The sequence below is a fragment of the Hyposmocoma kahamanoa genome, unplaced genomic scaffold (assembly GCF_003589595.1).
Source record: "Hyposmocoma kahamanoa isolate Upper Pololo Valley unplaced genomic scaffold, ASM358959v1 80, whole genome shotgun sequence".
Lineage (NCBI taxonomy): Eukaryota > Metazoa > Arthropoda > Insecta > Lepidoptera > Cosmopterigidae > Hyposmocoma > Hyposmocoma kahamanoa.
The window spans coordinates 6053171-6074336 of NW_020654051.1; the positions used below are offsets into that span (position 1 = coordinate 6053171).

The window sequence follows — 21166 nt, forward strand, 5'->3', positions numbered from 1 at the left end:
GTCTATTAGGTTTAGATTTCTCAAATTTACAAGAAATAGGTTATGTGAGACGTCGGCTACTCCAATGTCACTTTTGACATCTATAGATAGATGATTTATTTCGATTCAGTAGCTAGCGCCAGTGTGGTAAGCTCCAGTGATGGAGGTATAAGAATTTCGGTCCAGTCCCAGTCGCAGTATTAAAAAACTTGTCAAGTATTTGAAGTAATTTGAAATGCCATTTTTTTTTTTCAAATAAAAAAAGAAAAGGTTTTTATGAGATCGTAACAATGGGGTACATGTGAAAGGAGCCTCCCAGCACGAAAGTATTATCCCTTTCTTGGTTTGGCGCACTTTATTATTATTTATTAGCAAATTCTTTCATCACTATGGCAGGCATTATAGTGTATGCCATCGATAGTACCAGTAGAGCTATTTGTGAAAGAGTTCGTCCAGGGAAGTACTTCTACCTTATCTATTTCTGCTGCCAAGCATTGTAGTGTGAGCATTACTGCGTTCCGGTTTTGAACAGTAATTACATACAGGTAATGGGATTTGTCAACTTATGTTTCATGGTGGCACCACATGGTTACTTGTATCTTGTATTTGCTAGTGGGTGTTTGATGTAGGTGTGTGGAAACATATTTGACGTACCGACAAACATGCAAATACTGACAAAAAAGACCGTTTACACATGGAGCGAAATAAGGAGTTAAAATAATGAATATGGCCATAGTGTGGGCGGTTCACTTGCCTATTTGGTTCCTTTGATGTGCGTCGAGATACCCATCAGTGAGCTCACATCGAATAGGCTCTTAAGGCAAATGCTTTGTCAAACATACTATTTACACATGGTGATTATTTGCCAAACATGTCAAATACGCAAATACAAATAGTCACGTGAAGTGCCACCACCAGGAGGGTGCAATGGCAGTGCCCTTCAAATCTTTGCGATTTGAAGTTCTGAGTGGCACTGCAACTATTATATACAGGCGTGTCCTTACCACCAGGTCCACGACTTGTTCATCCCATCGTTTGGTATCATAAAAAAAGAGAAAATCGTAATAATTTTCATGGATGCCAAGTACCGACATACTACTACGCCTTTAATGCAACATAAATAATATCAACAGAAGATTGTTGTGTCTGCTCACTTACAAAAAATTTTGGCTGAAAATAATTTTATAAAAAATTACCAATAAAAGAGTATAACTGGGTATGATGCGCATGTACGTAATCATAAAAAATATAATATAAGATTAGAGATACTTTCCAAGACAATTTGTTTAGGTAACCTGTGTATAACTCATCGATGCCAGCTAGATTAGATTACATAACACCAAAATATCTTTTTAATGTCGAAACTTTCAACTTGAAAGCGGAAACCGTAAGAAGTATCTAACAGAACATACAAAAATAATTTATGTTATTGAAGATAAATATGAATGCAATTTTAAAATTAACAACGTTGGTCTTCTATACAGTAGAATTCAGGTAACTTAACATTTTATTTATCGCAAACTCGTGAATATTTCTAGCCCTTCTATCTTTCTATAAGAAAGCTTTGCTTTGAATACGTGCCGCGTTTTCAAGCGTCAATCGCAGCGTTAGTGATGACGAGCTTTTGACTTTTTAAGCCATATACTATCATAATTTGCATGGAACCTTGTGAAACAGCTCTTGACATGGTGGTACACTGAAGTGGCAATATTACTTCAACATTTTCGGATAAATGTAAACAAACTATTTTTACAGTGCTGCAGAAGTTATGTCTTCAACTAAATCCATAGAAGAGATGATTTATGATTACGAAGATGACAAAAATTCTATGAGAGCAATATCTGATAAAGGTATTTATTATTTGTAACAATTAAGTATTGTGAAAGGGCAAATTTTCATGCGTCTAGAAGACTCATAACAATAGAATATTATTCTACCAAAATGTTATAACAGAGATAATGTATACGATAGTGGTATTGTGCACATGATATTACTATTTTGTTGACTGACTGATCTTGATGTTGTTTAACAACATTTTACAGAGGATTTGGAAATGTATGAAGATTTTTATGAAGAGTTTGATAACTATTTGAGCGTTGACCATTCAATGAATATAATATTTTTTGGACCAGCTTCGTCATTTTTACGAATCGATGCGGAAAGTATTTTACATGTGTTAGTTCATATAAAGAAACAATACATACCTATTGAAAAAGTTCTGTTGGCGTGGGATACGATAACAGGTAGAGCATTTCAATATAATATAAATATATTCATAGTTAACTAGGTACCTACTCTATTAATAATATATACATATAATAACAATAAACAATTAAAATTAATAAATAGTTTTCTTTTAGAAATAATTATATATTATTTCTTAATTTCAGACGGTAAAACAGCTGCATTTTTACAAGGGAGAGAATTTTTAGCATTTGGGTCTCTTTTGAATTCGGTACCTGAAGAAGATTTGTATTACGTTAACTTCGGAGTTCCGTCAGTACTTAAATATTTTTCAAAGCAACCCTTAAAATTAAAAGATAGAAAAGTTGAGTTGATCTAGTATTGTTGTACAATGTAATAATTTATTGCAAATGCATTTAACATAACTATTCATTACTTGTAAATCATGACATAATATTTTCTCCATTATTACAATAAAATTAATTGATTTCTTTCCAGTATGGAATACTAGCTGCCGCTTACAAACGTTACTTCGGTGATATGTGGTTTACTAACGGAACATACATTGACGATTTGGGCTACTTGTTATGTGGATTTCCTGCAGTAGACCTTAAGTTGATTGAGCCTAATGTTTTTAAAGAAGTTAATCTCGACATTCTAAATAGAATAGATCGATGTTCGGTGGAACAAACTCAGGTTTGATCATTAACCTACCGGTTTGATGAACAAATTTATAAAAATACGTCGCTAAAATTATTTTAAGTAATTTATATAAAATTATTAATTTCAGGTATTGTACGATATAGCTACGCATCACGATGCGTATGGCAAACCTTTTAAATGGTCTTCTCATGAGATTGGTAGACTCAGTGCATTATTGACATGTGAGTTGCTTTTGATCTTCTAAAAAATATTATAATTATTGTGAGTTCCGCTGAATTTTTTAAAAATAACTAAGAAGTAATTGGTATGGTTGTCTGGCACATTATTGTTATTATTATTTAATAGTTTCGTAATCAATAACTATTTTTGTAAATATTCGCTGGCTTTTATGAAATAAGTTGACGTGACTTTGTACTTATGTTGATTTTTTTAAATTTAGTAAAAATGTCACTTCAAAATATTGGTATATTACTTAGACTTCCATCCTCTAAGGTATTTTAGGGTATTTTCATGGTTGACAATATGAAATAGATATTGCAAGTATTTATATATCAACTTCCTATGACATAACTTTCGATAAAAATAAACTTGATTTTGTTTTAGGCATACCAGCTAAAGAAATAAGTTCCCTACAATTAGAGGCTATAGCAGCAATTACTCCAAATGTTATGAAGACTATGAATCAAAATAAACTAGAATTTTTCACTAAGCAACAGATTTATAGAATGAGTCAAAAGACACGACGTATATTTATGTTAAGAATGCAATTGAAAAGCAGCCTTTCAACAAATCAAATATCTCAGCGAAAATTTGGTTTTAGTTTAAAACCATGTGCCCATTTGTTGGTAGTAAATATGGTCATCCTATTTTTGTAAACTTTGCAACCTTTGCAGACAAAAAAAATTGTTTTTCAACTTTCAATACTTTTATAATAGAGAAGAGGTTTAGTGATTGTTGCTTAATTTAAATCGACTGTATATATAATTTTATTCATTGTTAATGTTTATTACAAGAAAAGATTGCGAAAAGAATATAGTTTCATTTTATTTTGCTTTGTGAGGTGTGCTTTTGATTGTATCTAGGAAACGAAATACTTGAAAAACGTTCCAAATTCAAAGTCATTCTGGTGCACGTCCGTCTCTAAAATAGTTTAGAACTGTGTTTTCTCGTTGTTGTTTTCATTCATCTTATTCTTATATTGATGAAAATTATGTTATAAGGTTATTGAATTGTTTCATTTAATGTAATAAATTCAATTTAATAATTAAAGAAATAAAAGTATTGTGATTTTCAGTAAGTTTTCAAGGTCACCGTGGCCATCATTTTGTTTGTAATTCGCCATTTTCTTATTTCATTTCTTTCTTTTTTGAGATCCACGCGGGAAGCGTGTACGCGTAGTGGAATATTTTCGTAACTATTATTATTATAAGATAAAAATTTATATTGGCTAAAATGCCACCAGTTAAGCATTATTCTTCTAGTGAAGTGAATCAGTACGAATTATCAACAAGATTATTATCTCTAACAGAAAATAACACATCTTATAGTCTTACACAAATAAATGGACAGAGAATTTATAGGAAGGCTCCCCATGCGTGGACTGGTCCAGAACCTTCAAGGAATTGTGAGGTAAGTATTTATTTCTGAATCTGAGCGTGTACCTATGCAAGTATGTATTTTGCTAAATGCCTACCGTGTTATCATAATAACGTATATCAGACGAGTTCGGGAACTCCACACAAACGTAGCAACGCGGCTTGCAAGGCTTGCATGGGTGTACACGCCCGTCCTCGCGCCGTGTATGGACTCACATTTTGCATAATTTTTCGCGGCACTCGCGTTGCACAGCACAGTATGGGTCATCGCACAAGCTATTCCATAATATAGAGTTGAAACATTTGCTCGGTGTTTATAAAATGACTTCAAATAGTATACGTGTATAATGTTGTATGTGCTAGTTTGAAGGAGAGTGCCTCAAGTTCAACATTTTTCATAATCGTACCTACACCATAATCGAAATACCAATCCGCGATCAAAATATCAATAGGTAGCTTTAATTTTTCAAAGGTTGTATGTAAACATGATTTATCAAAATATTTACCTACACAAATTTTGTTTATAGTGTATCTATGTACATCTTCGTTATGCGGGAAGGGCCCTATAACCTGTGCGAGCAAGCCCGCACTGGGACCATCTAAGTCGGGTCCTGCCCCTGATCAGTCCCGTTTGCACGGACTTCATCCAGTTCTCTATAAGGCTAGTGAGCCGCTTCGGGTGCACGTACAGCACCTTCCCTATTTTCTATCTGGTTCTCTATAAGGCCAGTGCCTTAGGTGAGCCGCCCCGGGTGCTCGTACAGCACTTTCCCATTTTCCAGACAGGTACTGGGATGTAGCATGTTCACTTCTCGTCGCGCTCTATGCTACTAACCGTTGCCACAGCTGAGCCGCCGACTCTAAGTCGACTACCAAATCTCCTAATTGATAGAGGAACTGCAAGCCACGTTCACTTCCCGACACCGAAAATCGGCTTCTCTCCAGTTCCCGAATTCCTACGCGTCTGGAGGGACCGGAGGCGGTAGTTCATCCTCTACTAGCTCTCCAGGCTAGTGCCGGAGATGCCGGTTGCATTGTCCTGCGAAAATGTCCGGACATAGCTCCCGACTTAAACAACTCACGTGCCCCGCGCATTTCCTCGTCTCAGGCCCTCATCTAGACCGTTACTAAAACACGCTAGTTGCGTGCGGGACGAACGCCCCGGCCATTCACCATCGAGGCAGACTAGTACGGTCTCGCCGGGGGTAGCCAGAGACGCCCGTGAAGGCGTATCACTGGCGGAGGACTCTTACCGGAGAGCCCGTAGTCTCACAGTGGTCAGTGGATAGGAACAGTGTATTAGGAACATTTATTCTCAAACAAATGACTCCACGATTCGGAAAAGTAAGAGAATAGTAGAAAAGCTTTATCTTAACGACAGTTTGTTAAGCGCTACTTCAACATCAACAATCAAATAATTTGGCAAATTTATCCTTCAGAAGTTTTCTTCAATCAGAAATATTGCGTACAGAGCCATATAACTACGCAATCTAGCAAGGTGAGCGCATAGGCGACAACTGAAGTTTGGTTACAACATTATTTGACAAACGCATGGAATACAACCGCAGAGACGGTCGAAACGTTTGACAAATACGTGAAATTTGACAAACTATTTGATCGTTTACGGGGCGCTTTAGATCTTTCGTGATATAAAGTTTTCCGCTACACCAGGGTTTCTTAACCTTTTTCTAGTCATGGACCTCTTTTAAAATGTCAAAGAGTCCACGGACCCTTTCTAAGAAGATAAAAAAGTAGGTTAACTTTTACAAGCTTATATTGTTTGCGATTTAACTTTACTTAATTACGTATAAATAGATGCATAGTGTGACGGTTGCTGTTCCATTATGTTAGGTACGCTCGCCACGGACCCCCGGCGTTCATTGCACGGATCTCTTAGGGGTCCATGGATCACAGGTTAAGAAACGCTGCTCTACACCATAGGTTTCCAAACTTTTTGGCTCACTTCCCACTTAGGCAAGATAAAAAAATTTCAAAGCTCAACACCACAAAAAAGAATTGAAAACGCGTATTTTTTTTATATTAACGCAAAAAAATCACGAGGGATTAAATTATATAGTTACATAAGGGCAGTTTATATAGATTCAAGGCATTTTTCAAATGCGGTAGCACCCCTTGGACAGTTTCAACGCCCCCCAATTGCTTCCGAGGTCCCTACCGCCCTAAGATTCTTCAGCGCCCACTGGGGGCAGGGATCTCTTTGGGAAACTATGCTCTGCACGATAAGGCTACATTTCTTTAAACAAAAAATGAAAACGAAGATGCAGTAAGCAGTCGGGCGACGGCGGCGAGCTCAATGAAATATACTAGAAAACATATTCTCTCCAAAGTTATTTTATAAAGTATGCATTTGTAACAAATGAGTAAAGCGGAGCTGTACCGCGCTGTGCCGCGCGTCTTCGGATTTGTAGTGTCTGAACCCGGCGTCGGTTTAAAGTTGCAACGGAACCCACCAAATGCGAATATCATGTGATCCCGGGACAGGATGGATGTACAGTGAGCGTAGCGAGACCAAACAAAGTGGATCATATGAGGGTAAAGCACTGCCGCGCCCGGCCCGATTAGTGCGTGAAATAGATTGTTTTTTGGAGATTGCGCGATTAGTTTTGTTTTTTCTTGTCAAATGAATATCATGTGAAAGTTGTTATGTTGCTTACACTCGTCGCTATTCTCGCCTCACAGAGTTAAGTCTTAAAACTGCTGTCGGTTTGTCTCATTCGTCTGATCCTGCTCAGTTAATTGGACGCGAGATTCAAGACCATACTGCTCTTCAAAACTAGCTGAGTGCATTTGTTGTCGCACCTCTAGTTTCGCGAAGCTACCAATAATCGATCCACACGCGCTCTTGTACGGGTCAACAGTACAACAAGTTATATACCGCCTATATACAGTGGTGGTCGTATAATTAGAAACACTACAAACGGTCCTTGACATTATGTAAGAAACTTCACCGCAATCGTTTTTATTTTGAAATTAAACAATAAATAGGACAACAATAGGTTCAACGATTTATTATTTATTAGAAAAACAATATAAATCCCACTACACAAGTGCAGTTTCAATATTACATTTCAGACAAACACTTATATCAGTTTTAAGGTATAAACAGTAATGGGCAACTAATTAGAAACAACAACAAAAAAGTAAAAAAACAACATTTTTTTAATTATTAGTATTTTTATTTACGAAATAGCTACTATCCACAGCCTACCAATATTTATAATTAATATTTAGTGGCGTATCCCTTATTTTCAATAACAGCTATGCAACGACGTGACATTGATTCAATCAATGTCATACATTTTGCTAGGGGGATTGAATTCCATGCTTCAACAAATGCTTCATATAATTCGTTTTGACTGGTGTTACGTTTGTTTGAGACTTTCTTCTTAACAATATACCACAGATTTTCTTGTACCATCAATCTTCCGAACGAGACCAACTCCACATCCGGAAAAACACCCCCAAACTTTAATGTTTTCGCCACCGTGCTTAACTATGCTCCTTGTGTATTTATAATTAAAAGCACTGTTTACAGGACGTCCAACATAGCGCTTTCCATCTGAATTTGCCATGTTTATTTTCGTTTCATCTGAAAATAAAACTTTTTTCCAGTCTCGTACCGTCCAATTAATATAGTATATTTTTGCGAATAATAATCGCTTCTCTCGATGTTGCTTGGTAACAAGCGGTACCTTTCGAGAGGTTCTTCCAAACAATTTAGCTTCCACTAATCTTCGGCGTATCAGTCTTGATGAGACGTTTCTGGGGTCATCAGGCGACAAAACTTCATTTTTAATCTGGTTTGACCCTTTAAATGGGTCTTTTTTAGCAACACGAACGATTAGCTTATCTTCTCTGGGAGAGGTTTTTCTCGGCCGAGCCTTTCTAAGAACATTTTCAACAGTTCCATGTGTTTTATATCAATTGCATTAAAAACTTTCTTCACAGAACAATTTAAATGCTCAGCTATTCTTCTGTACGTCCACTTTTGATCTAAATGTAAATTAACAATTATTTGCCTAGTTGACGCGTCACAACTTTTATTTTTGCCCATTTTGAACAAAATTAAATTCAGATCAAATTTTGAATTGCCGCCAAATTAATAGAAAACAGCAAGAAAGAAATTTTATTATTCAATTTCAAAAAAAGAACGAGCTATAGATGCTTTTTTCAAATGTTTCTAATTAGACGTCCAAGCGGCCAGGAACAGAAAATATACTCGTACATTGTGTAATACTCATTTTATAATTAAAAGTAAGACATGTTTTATTTATTATGCATTTAACATTGACTTACAATTATATGGACGTCGGGTCCGCGCTAAAAAGTGTCCGAACTTATAGGGCGTTAAAATCGTGAACTTATAGGGCGTTAAAATCGTATACAGAGCGTCATTCACGCTTTAGTCTTCGTTTGTTCCACTGACAGCGAAGCAAGCAAAATTAGGCAGTACTGCGATTACATGTCACTACGTTTAAATAGGTTGACTTGGGACATTTTTTTTCGTGGTTTTTGTATTAGACCCGTCGTCCATTTATTTGTAAGTCAATGGCATTTAATGATTTTTTATTTGAGTGGCTATATTATTGCATGATTATTTTTTATTGAATTTATATATTTTTCACGAACATTTGTACGTTGAAGTTAAACTTCCTTCAATCATAAGAAGTGTTTGTAATTGAACGACCACCACTGTATTATATATCGCCTTCAGTGCAACGGAACAAGATCCGTCAATGTGTAGGTTGAGTTTGATGTGCCGCAGTCTGTAGAAGTTGTGTGAATACACACAGGCCGTTCGGTGGTAGATCACTTCATGACAAGATCTCGCCGACAGTGACACACTTCCGAGCTAATACTAGAAGATACAGCTGTAGTGACTGTCTATGCGTCAGCGAATCTTTTCTAATGCTAAAGCAAATTGAAAAGGCGAGGTTAAAATTTAACTTTATGCTGCTTGCGATAAGAACGGGTCCAAGTGTCAGTTTGATGTACTCTTGACTGTACAATAAGTAATAATTAAAGGTTAAAGTTTAGAAAATATTACAACCCGATAAATCTCAATTCCTCCAGCAAAGAACGTATCACAAGTACTCGTACAAGAATAACATTACTGCCTCAGGGAGTGTTTGCACACTTTCTACCAATTAAGTATCATAACATATCATTCTCTCTACGAGACAAAAAGAGACAGACATACGAAGGACTACTAAATTGGAGGATGTCACCACAAAAAGCAAAACACTAAAGTGGAAGTGGACTGGCCACATGTACAGGGAAAGAATAGAAAAGTGGACCAGAAAGGTAACAGAATGGTTACCAAGAGAAAATGTCAAGAGGAAAAGAGGTCGTCCAATTAGAATATGGTCCGACGACTTTAAAAAAATAGCTGAACCTCTATGGACCAGGCTGACAACAGACAGAGCCAGATGGATAGAGCTGGGACAAACCAATGCGTCTTTAGCACGCGCTGATGCTATAGATTAAATAATTTATGAATATAATTGTCAATATAATATAGGTTAATAGCTAAATAAAAAAATATCACATTACAATAAAATTGAACAGAGTCTTTACGTCTTATATAGCACAGGCTTTTGTATCGAGAGGCATGTTACCTACGCATATTATACGGAAGCTTACGTTACAAACTATCATTAATATTATGAAGACGACTGACAGCTCTTGTCATCGTACCCGAAATTAATTGGTCAACCTAATGAGCAATACTGTAGTCTATCTGGTGCCAGGGTACGATCTTTATGCGCTTAGACTTATAAACACTAGGTTAAAATGTATTATTATGTTAGGTACGAAAACAAAATAATGCTATTTATCCACAAGAAGTCAGAAGCGTTTCGGATAATTTTGTTACAACTTTGGAAGTCAGAAGCGTTTCGGATAATTTTGTTACAACTTTGTTTTATAATGCTATAAGAGTTACTTTACATTGTCGTGTAAGACGGAAGTTGTATAAGATCTTTACTCCCTCTCACTAACATATATCTGACTTTTTTGTCCTAGCTTAGCAAGGGTCAATTTATATTGCCACGGAATGGGAGCCAACCTTTTTTAACCATTGCAAATGAACTTATGTCAATTGTATAACGTTCAAACTAGGTACGAGCGAAAAAATAGTTCGCGCGTTTACCAGAGACCTCTCGAGAAGTTTCGGGAATTCCGGCATCGTATTTACGAGTAGTTTGTTACACAATTGACGTAAAGTTAATTAGGTACAAATCGATGCCTTACTTTCTCAAATTCGTATCTTATAAAGAGTGATTATTTAGGAGACCACAAAACTTTCTATTTATTTTCAATTTCTTATCAAGGGTGAAGCCAGTGTGTAAACATGAAGGAAATGCCTTGTGAAATCAGGACCAGCCTGCTAAATTTGTATATACAATCCATTTTTTGCATTTCAGTAACTTTGTGTTTTAAGATACGTTATTCTGAGAAAGTAAGGCGACGAAATGGTACAATTTCCTGACAGAAATTCGCTTCCATTTCGTTTCGCGGCGCGACCTATAAATTGAGCCTAAGACGATCTCAGGGTCGTATTCCAAAACTCTATTCAATGCTCAAGTCAGAATTTGAGCAGACTTGAGTATGATTTCAAGCATTGGAAATACGACCCTAACGGCAAGGACTTGAGTATGATTTTCAATGCTCACTGCAATACTCAAGTCCTGACTTGAGTATTGAGTAGAGTTCTGGAATACGACTCTAGGTCGGCTTAAAAGCGATTTGCCTGCCCTTTTATATTATACAATAATAATATATAAAATAGATTTATTGACACAAGCTATACCACAAGTGTTAAAATACACTGCTCCTCTGTCGTGCTAGCCTTATTGAAATATTTTCCCTGGATTAACAGTCGTAACTAGTATTAAACTAGTAGACGAATTGTTTTAAGTATTTTTGCTGCAGAGGCTGCCACGATTTTCTTGGAAAGTTCTAAATAAGATATACAAGCTCGGCCCTGGCGAAGGTACACAAATTATTCGGGTCAGTTGCATCACGGATACGCATAATTGGTCGAGTAATTGATTAAACCACAGGGCAACTGGAAAAAGACTCCGTTATCTCACCAGTACCTAATACTGTAAAAACGGCTTTGATTATATTGGAATTTTATATTTGTATTTTTATTCTGAAATGTCGTTATGTTATTCATGAGATAAGTCCATAACTTTAAAAACATTTTGAATGAAAATGTGCTTGGAATATAATTAGCTGTTCCGTACTGGTTTGGTCTTTTCTTTCGAATTCCTTTGAAAGACTGCAGTATGAAACATATGTTTGTCGTGTAGGTATTCGTCGGAAGGATCCCTCACGATTGCTTCGAGGATACGCTGGTACCGCTGTTTCGCCAGGCCGGCGAGCTGTTCGAGTTTCGCCTGATGATCAACTTTTCGGGCTGGAATAGAGGGTGAGTTATTCTCTATCAACAGGTTAATTAACATAGGTGTATAGTACAATTATTTTCTTCTGAACTGAATGCCCAACGGGACGCTCATGTCGCCGCCACAACTCTTCAAGGGCTCACGATTGAGTATAGCTATGTAGTAGCAGTTTAGTACAAAGAGCTATTACGAAATGTATACATATTTCGGACATTTTGTAATAGCTTTTTGACTCGATGATTTGATGACTTGTGGCAATAATTGTCGTTAATACAGATATTATTATTCATAATAAATTGTCATTGATCAGAATATTTTACCAAACCTGCTGTTTTAAATTTTGCATACGACATCTATTTCAAGTTCTTTAAGTCGTTACTTGTTAGACAATATATTTATAACGCTGAAGATTTTTCTGCCGCGGTAGTGATGTTACACAATGTAAAACCGGTTCTATTTGTGCAGGTATGCCTTCGCTATGTATACGACCGAAGCGGAGGCGAGCAACGCCATACGGATGTTCAACAACTATATGATCCGTCCGTCTTGGCAATTGGGTGAGTATTTTCTGGTAGTGAACGAGTTCGCGTCGCTTGTGTAACTCCATCCATAATTTGCTCTCATAGGTGTATGTCCCTCGATCAACAACTGTCGTATATTTATCTCGCGCATCCCGCCCACTACTCCGTCCGCTGAGATCGTGCGTCTGCTGTACGCTTTGACGGACGAAGTTCAAGAAGTGCGCATCCGTCGTTCCATCGCCTCGTGCGCTGCCATAGTGGAGTACAAATCCCACCGCGGCGCCGCAATGGCACGTAAGGCGTTGGTGGCCGCTGCGGCTGCGGCGTGGGGCTGTGGCGCGCGGCCCGCCGTCGACTGGTCGCTGCCGCAATCGCCGCAACTACTCAAACAGTACCGAGAGGTAATTTTAATTGGAATAAATTACAGACGCATCGATTTAATGCGTAGGTATACAATAATGACGTAAAGCGGTTGGTACCATTTTGTTTATTGACGGATTGATATATAATTCTTTTTTAGGTTGAAGGCTGTAAAAGTGGTACTTTCTGACGATATTTTTGACCAGGGTACGGCAAACGTGATGACGATAAATTGGAGAGGGAATGAATGAGATGTGTGACAGGTGGGGCGCTGGACGCCGGAGCGCGGCGTGGAGCTGACACGCGCTCCGGAGGAAGGCGGCGCAGGCGCGGCTGTGGCTCCCACAGCGCCGTCCTACACTCTGGAGCCCTGGTCGCAGGCGCGCCGTCTGCGCATGATCCACGAGGCGCAGCGCAGCGCCGCCGCCGCCGCCAACGCGGCCAATGAGTCAGTATATTCATTCTACTGCAGCTTAACTGGTGTACAGCACGCGGAACAAGAAATGAACATGAATGTATTTAACCCCCGGGCAGGTGGTCGACCCGCATCGCCAACGGCGTGGACTCGCTGATGTCGTCGATGAGCAACCTGAACCTGAGCGCGGGGCTGTGCCTGGAGGCGGGTGAGCGCGCCGTGTGGGCGCCGCCGCTGGGCGCGGGCGGAGGCTGGCTGGGCGGCGCTGCGCCCCCGCGCCAGGCCGCCCGCGACTTCAACCCTTGGACGGCGCGCCACCCACTGCAGGAGTTCATCGCGCCTACCAAGAACGAGTGAGTGGCCAACGTTTACTCGCACTTAGCCACGTAGCTGTGAAACTCAACGACTACGTCGACGTAGCGTCGGCAAAGAAAGACTTGCATGCGATTATTCCACGTAGCATGATCTATTTTCTTGCATTGTTTTTTATTCAATTTTATTTTAACTCGTGCGTAAATGAACGATCTCGTGCTGTGCAAATTGAATTTTTTCGCAGTGTGTACTTAGTACGTCTTTGAGTCGGTAACTTTGGTGAATACCTAATAGGCGAGGAAGCTCCAAATCCAAATTATACGTGTAGCTCTCGCAAATTGCTGTCTTGATTTTGTTAATTACCTATATTAAACGCCTTGAGTTTTAATGTATTGGTGCCATCATAAAAACTGAAATATATTTAGGCTTGAACATTTTAAATGTATGAATGTAGGAGACAAACTAAAGACTTTATCGAAACTGTGTTGCCTATGAGTAAAATCACATTATCTTGCTGAAAATATCACAAATAACCAAAGATGACGTCTTCATAAAACACTAGTCAGCAAGGAGCTGTGTGTCTACGTACCTATCACCCTAAATATAAGAAATCTAGCTGATGGATTATTTCCATTCATGTTGTTTTAGACTTACAGGCTGACGTCTTTTCGGGATAGTAAACGCTATTCTAGCCTCTTTCATTTACTTGCACGACATGCTCACCACTTTTGTTTGGAATTGGTCAAAGTAACTTATCCCTGATGTTCTCGTCCATCTCGCCTTCCAGTTTGGTCGATCTTGTTTTAAGTCGTATAAGGTGGCTCATCGTACTTCCGCTCCTGTTATCAACTGTTTCCAATGTGTTTCAACTTTACTCTGATTGGTCATACTCTCAGTCCCATTATTTAATGTTTATTACATTTTGATTGATTTGAATAAACATATGTTTGTATGTATGTTTTTAATGTAATACCCGGTGTGCGCGGGATTGCTATAATTAGACCGTTACATTTCTACATGTTTCAATGCAATCCAAATTAGGGAGTCACCTAGCTTTCATGTCGCATGTTATAAGAACGAATAACACCAAACGGAAGCGAAACGCTCAACGTCTTTTTCGCTCTTATTGCTCGGACAAAGCTTTTTCTGATTCTATATACATATAATTTATTATATAGAATAAGTGTCGAGTTCCTTATCGTATTTATACTCGTCAAATAGGATTTCGCTGCGTTTGCGATTATATTAATTAGATAGTATTAATTAGCTGTTCTAAATTTTTAGCAATTTCGGCAACTGGCCATTTCATCAGCGAAACGCACAAATTCTTTTGGTCATTTACTTTCACTCCTTTCTGTGATGCAATTTCTGTATAATGGATTCCATAAAGATGTAGTGAGCACCCTGTCCTTTCTTCCTATCAGATTTCAATAGTCATTTTTGCTTTTCTTATCTTTACATTCTGTTTGTAAATCCAGCAACTTTCAAAAGCTATTGTTTTCTTTAAATTTACCGTGTTAAAAGCCTTTTCGAGGTGACTTGGGCTATATGTGTATTAAGACCTAGGTCCAGTGGCACATTTATTATTACACGTAGTCAAAGTTGCTTCTCTTATTCCATATTCTTTAATAAATTCGTATCGATCTTCCTCTAAATTCTGCTCTGGTTTAGATCTTATTCGGTTTTGTATTATTTTCAAAACAATATTGGATGTTTGTGATATGAAGCATGTATTTACGTAGTTAATTTTTTTTTTATATTGCGTTATTTATTACGAAGTTAAAATGACAAGGCGATATACACTTCGAAGCAAAATTGCAGAGCCGTCGTTGTTTTTTATACTATTTCATGTTGTTTCATGTGTTACGATGGGTTAGCTACGCAAGGTCGAAACGCGTTTTTACATTGTTACGTTTGACTAATTGGTCAAGTAATCGGTTATTAAATTTATTTCTATGAATTTGCAACAGATATTGTTAAGATCATATCATGAGCATAGTGATTTTTTGGCAACTTCCGTTATTCATTTCATCATAATAAATAGCCGAACGGTAATGTTCATACGAGAAACGATAATTCAGTATAAACATCAATAACGATCATAATTTTAAACCTTTCGACAGGCGCAGCGAAAACTACAGTAATTTTATTATACCTTTAAAGTTGTCTAAAACAATAATACTCATGAATAATCTACCCTCATTTCAAAGGTCACAGGATGACCTAAACAATTATATCTGTTACAAATTGGTAGAAATCGTAACCAGAAATAATCAGCATCAAACGTAACAGCGGCGGTGGCTTACTATATTTGTTACTAAGTGAAGTTTTAATATCAATTTAAATGTTTTAATAGGTATTTCAAACGTATTGCTTGACAAATGTCTTAAAAATGTTTCCTAACTTTATTCATTTAAATGTTTTATAATTTAAAAGACAGCATTCATGAAAATAGCACGTTGCGTATCTTTTATTTGACAGTTTAATTCAAATAAAATGTTTGGTGCACAGCTACTCGGTCGCGGCGTTACATTTAATTTTTGTCTATGTTGATTAATTTATTGCATAAGAGTGTGTTGCGTAAAACCTCGTGGTGTTTGGTAGGTTATGTGGAGTGTGAGAGATTGCACTAACTTTGTGTTGGTGCTTACTGTCTTGTCCCTTGGCGTTTGAAATTCACATTTAAACACAGTCAGGGATTGCAAACGATTTCAATACATACAAAATAAAGATTTCTTAAGTGTTCTTGAAGATAAGACACATATATTGAGAGGTCTGAGGTAAAACGCAATAAGTGTGTGAATTTTTGTAAAATGACTATTAACTCATTACAATCTAATAAAAACATTGAGTGTAACATAAAAATGATTTAGTTATAAACCCAATATATTATACAATTGAAAAGTACACTATAATGAGTTAGACTATAGTGATTTTACAAAAAATCACATTTATTTGATTTTGCTCGAGACCTCTCAATATGATCCCTTTCCTAACTATCGTAAGCTAGCATTAAGCATGGCAACGTGTGTTCGGTTCGGCACTTCACATTTTAAGCTGTAGCTTGTGTGAATAATGTTGTACTATCAATAAGTTATATATTACATATAAAAAAGGTAGACGTACGAGGATAGTGGAAAATGTTCGCTACATATCATCATAAGTCTTAATTCAGCTATGACAAAAAGTCGCATGCAGGGACAATATGGCTTGTATGCGTTCTTTTGGAAACATAAAACCGGCCCATATTCATAACTCTTATTGAATCACCGTCTACACAGCTAGAACCAACATTTATTGTGGTTTCAAGACTACTTTGTGTGTTCATAAGTTTTGAGATGAAGTAAAGGTTACATAAACATGTAAAGAACTAAGTTATATTTTTAAAATGTTCATATAATAAGTAGACACTAGCCAGCAACTACCAAGCAATTATTACCTACTCAAAATTACCGCCTTTATTTCTAATACAAGCTCTAAAATCTTTTAACCTTTTCCAGTGGGATTGGGTTCGCTTCCATACATCCAGAAAATCCATTCTTTGTTGTGAAATAAACTATGAGACATGGGTTCACCACAGTTTTTAAAATGTTATTGATATTTTTTGCTTTGACCTTAACGCCTTGCATGCAAAAATGGAGCTGAGTGACATCTTCATACGGAACCCCCACCATACCATCGCACTCGCCTGATGATGGGTACATGAAACATTTCATGATGAAGCTGGACATCTTTGCCGCTTTTGGCATAAAATTTATTCTTGTGTCGATTGAACTTTTATTAGCCCGTGAAAATTTTTTTCGTCGCTGAAGGATATCTTTTTCGCATCGTGAACGTTCGCAATTTACGAAGGCGATATTTAGGAAATGAACTTTCCTAGGTCTGTGTAGCTCTTTACCTTTATCTTCAGATCGTATTTCAGTTTTCCGCTGACGGAAACACGCGACAAGTTAGTCTGCAAAACGAGTTTCTTCTGGGTGCGACGTGGATTTCGGCGTAGTCGTTCTCTGATTGTTTTGACCGCGGGTGACCACTCTTTGGCGATGTTTCAGAGAATTAGTCGCCCTGTAACGTTTTACGGTGTAATATACGAAGTTGCGGCTTATCCCAAAACATTTTATGTCACGGAAAATTTTTTTCGGCTAAATGTAGCGAAATTGCAATCGGATGTAATAGTTTTATTTCTTCTATTACCAGAAAAATAATGCGAAAGAATTTAAAAACCTACAGTAGTATGAACTCAAATATTCCAAAGTCAAAATTAAAAAAAAGAATTAACAGCTGCCAGTATTATTTTGTTTTATTTTTAAAGTCTGTTTGTCTCAAAACTTGTGAACACACGAAGTATATTTAACCAAAACATGACCATCGTGTTAAGAATATATGTCCCTGTTTAATTTGCTCTTGTACCCTTAGAATATTTTCAACATCTAAAGTATTGTGTGACCAAACGCCAAGGGCTTATGCAGATCATCTCTGCATGGGTGAAAGTTTGTGACGCAACGCGAAGACTCGCGGCTATGAAATGTTTATTTACGATGTTAAAAAAATATGTCTGCCGTGTCTGGTTCGTCACGGTACGTCAGGCAAAAATGGTATTCTATAGTCTTGTTTGTATTCGTTTTCATAATATTGATTGCATTTTTCCCTACTACTAAGTAGGTATTACTATTAGGCAGCCTTTTATGAAATATTCGACCCTTGAAGTAGGACACATAAATGGCTTTCTAAGATAGCCGCTTATTAAAAATCAAATAAGATTGTTTTGAAAAAAGCAATCCTAATATGGGACGCGCGTATACGAATCGTATACTGGCCTAATACTGGCACGTGATTATGTTAACCAAAGGAAAGCTCAGTGTCTAATCTACAATAAAATTGAGCATATTCGTGTATTTCGAATGTGCTTTGCTCAGTGTAATATTTAAAAAAGTACTTTGGCTTGAGCCACTACTCTTGAAAAGCAGGGATATCATTGAAGTGTTACTTTTAGTACTACTCTGTTGTTGAACCAATTTCTGCGAGGCTGAACGTGAAAAGTAGTTTACAAAAGTAGTTTTTATGTTTGCCTTTTTCACCGAGAAAGTTGTACTTGCCGATATGCATTACGATCTAACGTTTACTTTGACGACGCGATCGCGACTGTCACGATGTTTACCCATGCAAAGATTTAGGTTTTAAGGTGAACGCGCACTAATCCGCATTGAACGTCTATACGCTTTTGTTCAACTTGGCTGCAGCGGTGTTCATGATTTCAACTAAATCACTGGTTCCTTCAGCTTCATTGTCATCTGAAGTTGTGGTGCGTACCTGACGACGTCACAGCATTTGCAGTTTAATTTTGGTTAACGTCCCACTTTTACTGATAAGTGGTTGCTGTCGTTCGTTAGATTACTGCGCTTTCACTTTTATTCGTTGGCTAAGTATATAGTATTTGTCTGCATTGCAGGAAAATGTTCAATTCGGCAAGCTCCTTATTGATTACGCAACCTGGCATGCATAATCTTGAGTAATCAATAAATGACCGAATTCAAGTAATGTAAACATTTTTGGGCAATGGCTTTTAGATATTTAATTGCTGTGTTGGTGTGACAAAGAAAAAACTTATCTTAAAAAATAGGGAGTCATTTGAGCTCCCGACGACGCAGGCGCAGTGAAGACTGTTGTCGCCGCGCAATGAACATTACATTGTCTTTCAGTTTGACCATTTAATGTATTTTTATTACGCTCACATCTCTTACACTCCTTTTGTAAGGCATAAGAGAGGTAAATTTAGATTTTAATTTTAGACATTATTTTAATTAATCCTAAATGTATTTTAATTAAGAATCCAATTGAATGGCATAATTATTAATATATTAAAATTTGAAGCTTTTATAAGGCAACATCGATATATTTAAGCATGTGTCTACATTGTTTTAATTGTTATGAATTAAGGGCAACTGCAGGCGAGGGCACGACCCGGGCGGACGGGACGGCCTCTGGCACCTCGGCTCGGCCCTCGGCCCTCGGCCGCGAAAGGTTTATTGACGTATGTGTGTATTGAGCGAGCATCCTTTGAAAAAAGTTTATAAGATATTTGCTATTTAATAAAAGTTGTAAAACAATTGTAAAACCATTCTTTCTGCTTGTAAAAGATAAAACAAAACTGGATTCACTCACTTCTCACAAAGAGCATGTGGACTCACTCAGTTCTCACAAAGAGCCAGTTAGTTCTTCTATAAAAGTATTAAGTTTGCAAGTAACATTCATGTACTAGTATTTAGTACAAGTTTTGTAAAATTATCATCTTATTTACAGATCTATAAGTGCCTTTTTAAAATATTTACAAATAGTTTCTTATGCTCACTCAATCCACACTTTCAAAATTTTCTATAAACCAACTAATAGAATTTTAATTTCATGTATGTCTCAGTTAAAGTTATAAATGATATGTAAATAAATCGAACCACAAATGTGGAATTTTTAACAATATTTTTTTTATTGCACACTCAATCCTCACAATTTGAAAAATAAAAAACGTCAATATCATTGGAAATAAAAGTATTACGGACACTGTATTACTTACAAATATAATGTAGTATAAGTAGTAGTAAATTTTTTACAAAATATCCATAATTTTTACTAAAATTGTACTATTTATAGTCTCCAAATGCAAAGTATTGACGTTATTTAGTTTTCAAAAATGTGAAGATTGAGTGAGCATTTAAAACAATATTATTGAAAAACATTCCTTATTGTCAAAAACATTCCACATTAATGATTCGAGTTACATATTGCAAAAAAATAATTTATAATTTATAATTTTTGGTTAAAAATGGACAACGAAATGTATTCTATTCGTTGGTTTATTGTAATAGTTAATTTTCAAAGCGTGTGGATTGAGTAAGAATAAAAAATTATTTGTAAAAATTTTAAAGACGCACTAATAGATCTCTCTAATTAAAGACGATAATTACACAAAACTTTGACTAAAAACTAGTACACAAATGTTACTTGCAAACTTAATACTTTTGTAGATCTGAAATGGAAAGATTGGTTTTACGATTGTTTTAGAACTTTTACTAAACAACTAATATTTTATAAAGTTTCTTCAAAGAGTGCTCACTCAATGCACGCACACGCGGTTTATTGCACTACTGGCAATCTACATTTTTTGAAGTTTTTTCAACGAAAATATTCATGTTATTATAGTTTAATATATCTGTCTTCTATGAATAAGTCTATTTAAAATCAGGTTTTAGTAAATCAATTTGGAACTGTTTTCTCAGCATTAATTAAACACGGCATTATGAAATTATCTATCTACAATTAGCAAAAACTAACATTTTGTAACGAGACCATATGAATTTATCTCTCGATGTTTTATGAGATTTTTAAATAATATTGCATGCCAGTATTGAATAATATAAATTTAAGTATAATGTTTTAATGTCCGTGGTGTTTTATTTTGCTTCGTTGCACTGCCTTAACTATTAGTTGCTAACACTGGTATCTTGTTTGTTTTTACTGCAAGTGAACGCCCACTCGCTTATCTAACGTCTTACACCATAGCGCACGGCGGTGGCGGCGGCGATCGGTGAGAAGCACGCGTACTATGACTTAAGAGGTTTTCCTTCAATGGCGTGGAGGTCGCCGCAACGTGGAAATGATCAGTCGTTGGCTGTTCGAAACAAACAGCGACGTGCGCTGGCGCAGCGCGGCCGT

The 21166-nt window shown here is 36.8% G+C and overlaps 2 protein-coding genes across 2 annotated transcripts; both read left to right on the forward strand.

Annotated features, from left to right (window-relative positions):
• Window positions 1-1774: 1774 nt before the first annotated feature.
• On the forward strand, window positions 1775-3746 carry LOC113233946. The gene is made up of 6 exons (XM_026469182.1): window positions 1775-1829; window positions 2022-2222; window positions 2370-2527; window positions 2662-2859; window positions 2954-3047; window positions 3430-3746. The coding sequence occupies exons 1-6, from the start codon at window positions 1775-1777 to the stop codon at window positions 3699-3701; spliced, it is 978 nt and encodes a 325-aa protein (XP_026324967.1). The 3' UTR covers window positions 3702-3746.
• Window positions 3747-4278: 532 nt separating this feature from the next.
• Window positions 4279-14044, forward strand: LOC113233853 (probable RNA-binding protein 46). Its single transcript, XM_026469074.1, has 6 exons — window positions 4279-4455; window positions 11759-11877; window positions 12317-12408; window positions 12478-12773; window positions 12996-13180; window positions 13267-14044. The coding sequence occupies exons 1-6, from the start codon at window positions 4279-4281 to the stop codon at window positions 13502-13504; spliced, it is 1107 nt and encodes a 368-aa protein (XP_026324859.1). The 3' UTR covers window positions 13505-14044.
• Window positions 14045-21166: the final 7122 nt, after the last annotated feature.

Coding starts and splice junctions, on each gene's coding strand:
- LOC113233946 (XM_026469182.1), top strand. CDS start 1,775: ATGATTTATGATTACGAAGATGACAAAAATTCTATGAGAGCAATATCT. Junction 2,528..2,661: donor TAAAATTAAAAGATAGAAAA/GTTGAGTTGATC, acceptor ATTTCTTTCCAG/TATGGAATACTAGCTGCCGC. Junction 3,048..3,429: donor ACTCAGTGCATTATTGACAT/GTGAGTTGCTTT, acceptor ATTTTGTTTTAG/GCATACCAGCTAAAGAAATA.
- LOC113233853 (XM_026469074.1), top strand. CDS start 4,279: ATGCCACCAGTTAAGCATTATTCTTCTAGTGAAGTGAATCAGTACGAA. Junction 4,456..11,758: donor AACCTTCAAGGAATTGTGAG/GTAAGTATTTAT, acceptor TTTGTCGTGTAG/GTATTCGTCGGAAGGATCCC. Junction 13,181..13,266: donor GCCGCCAACGCGGCCAATGA/GTCAGTATATTC, acceptor ACCCCCGGGCAG/GTGGTCGACCCGCATCGCCA.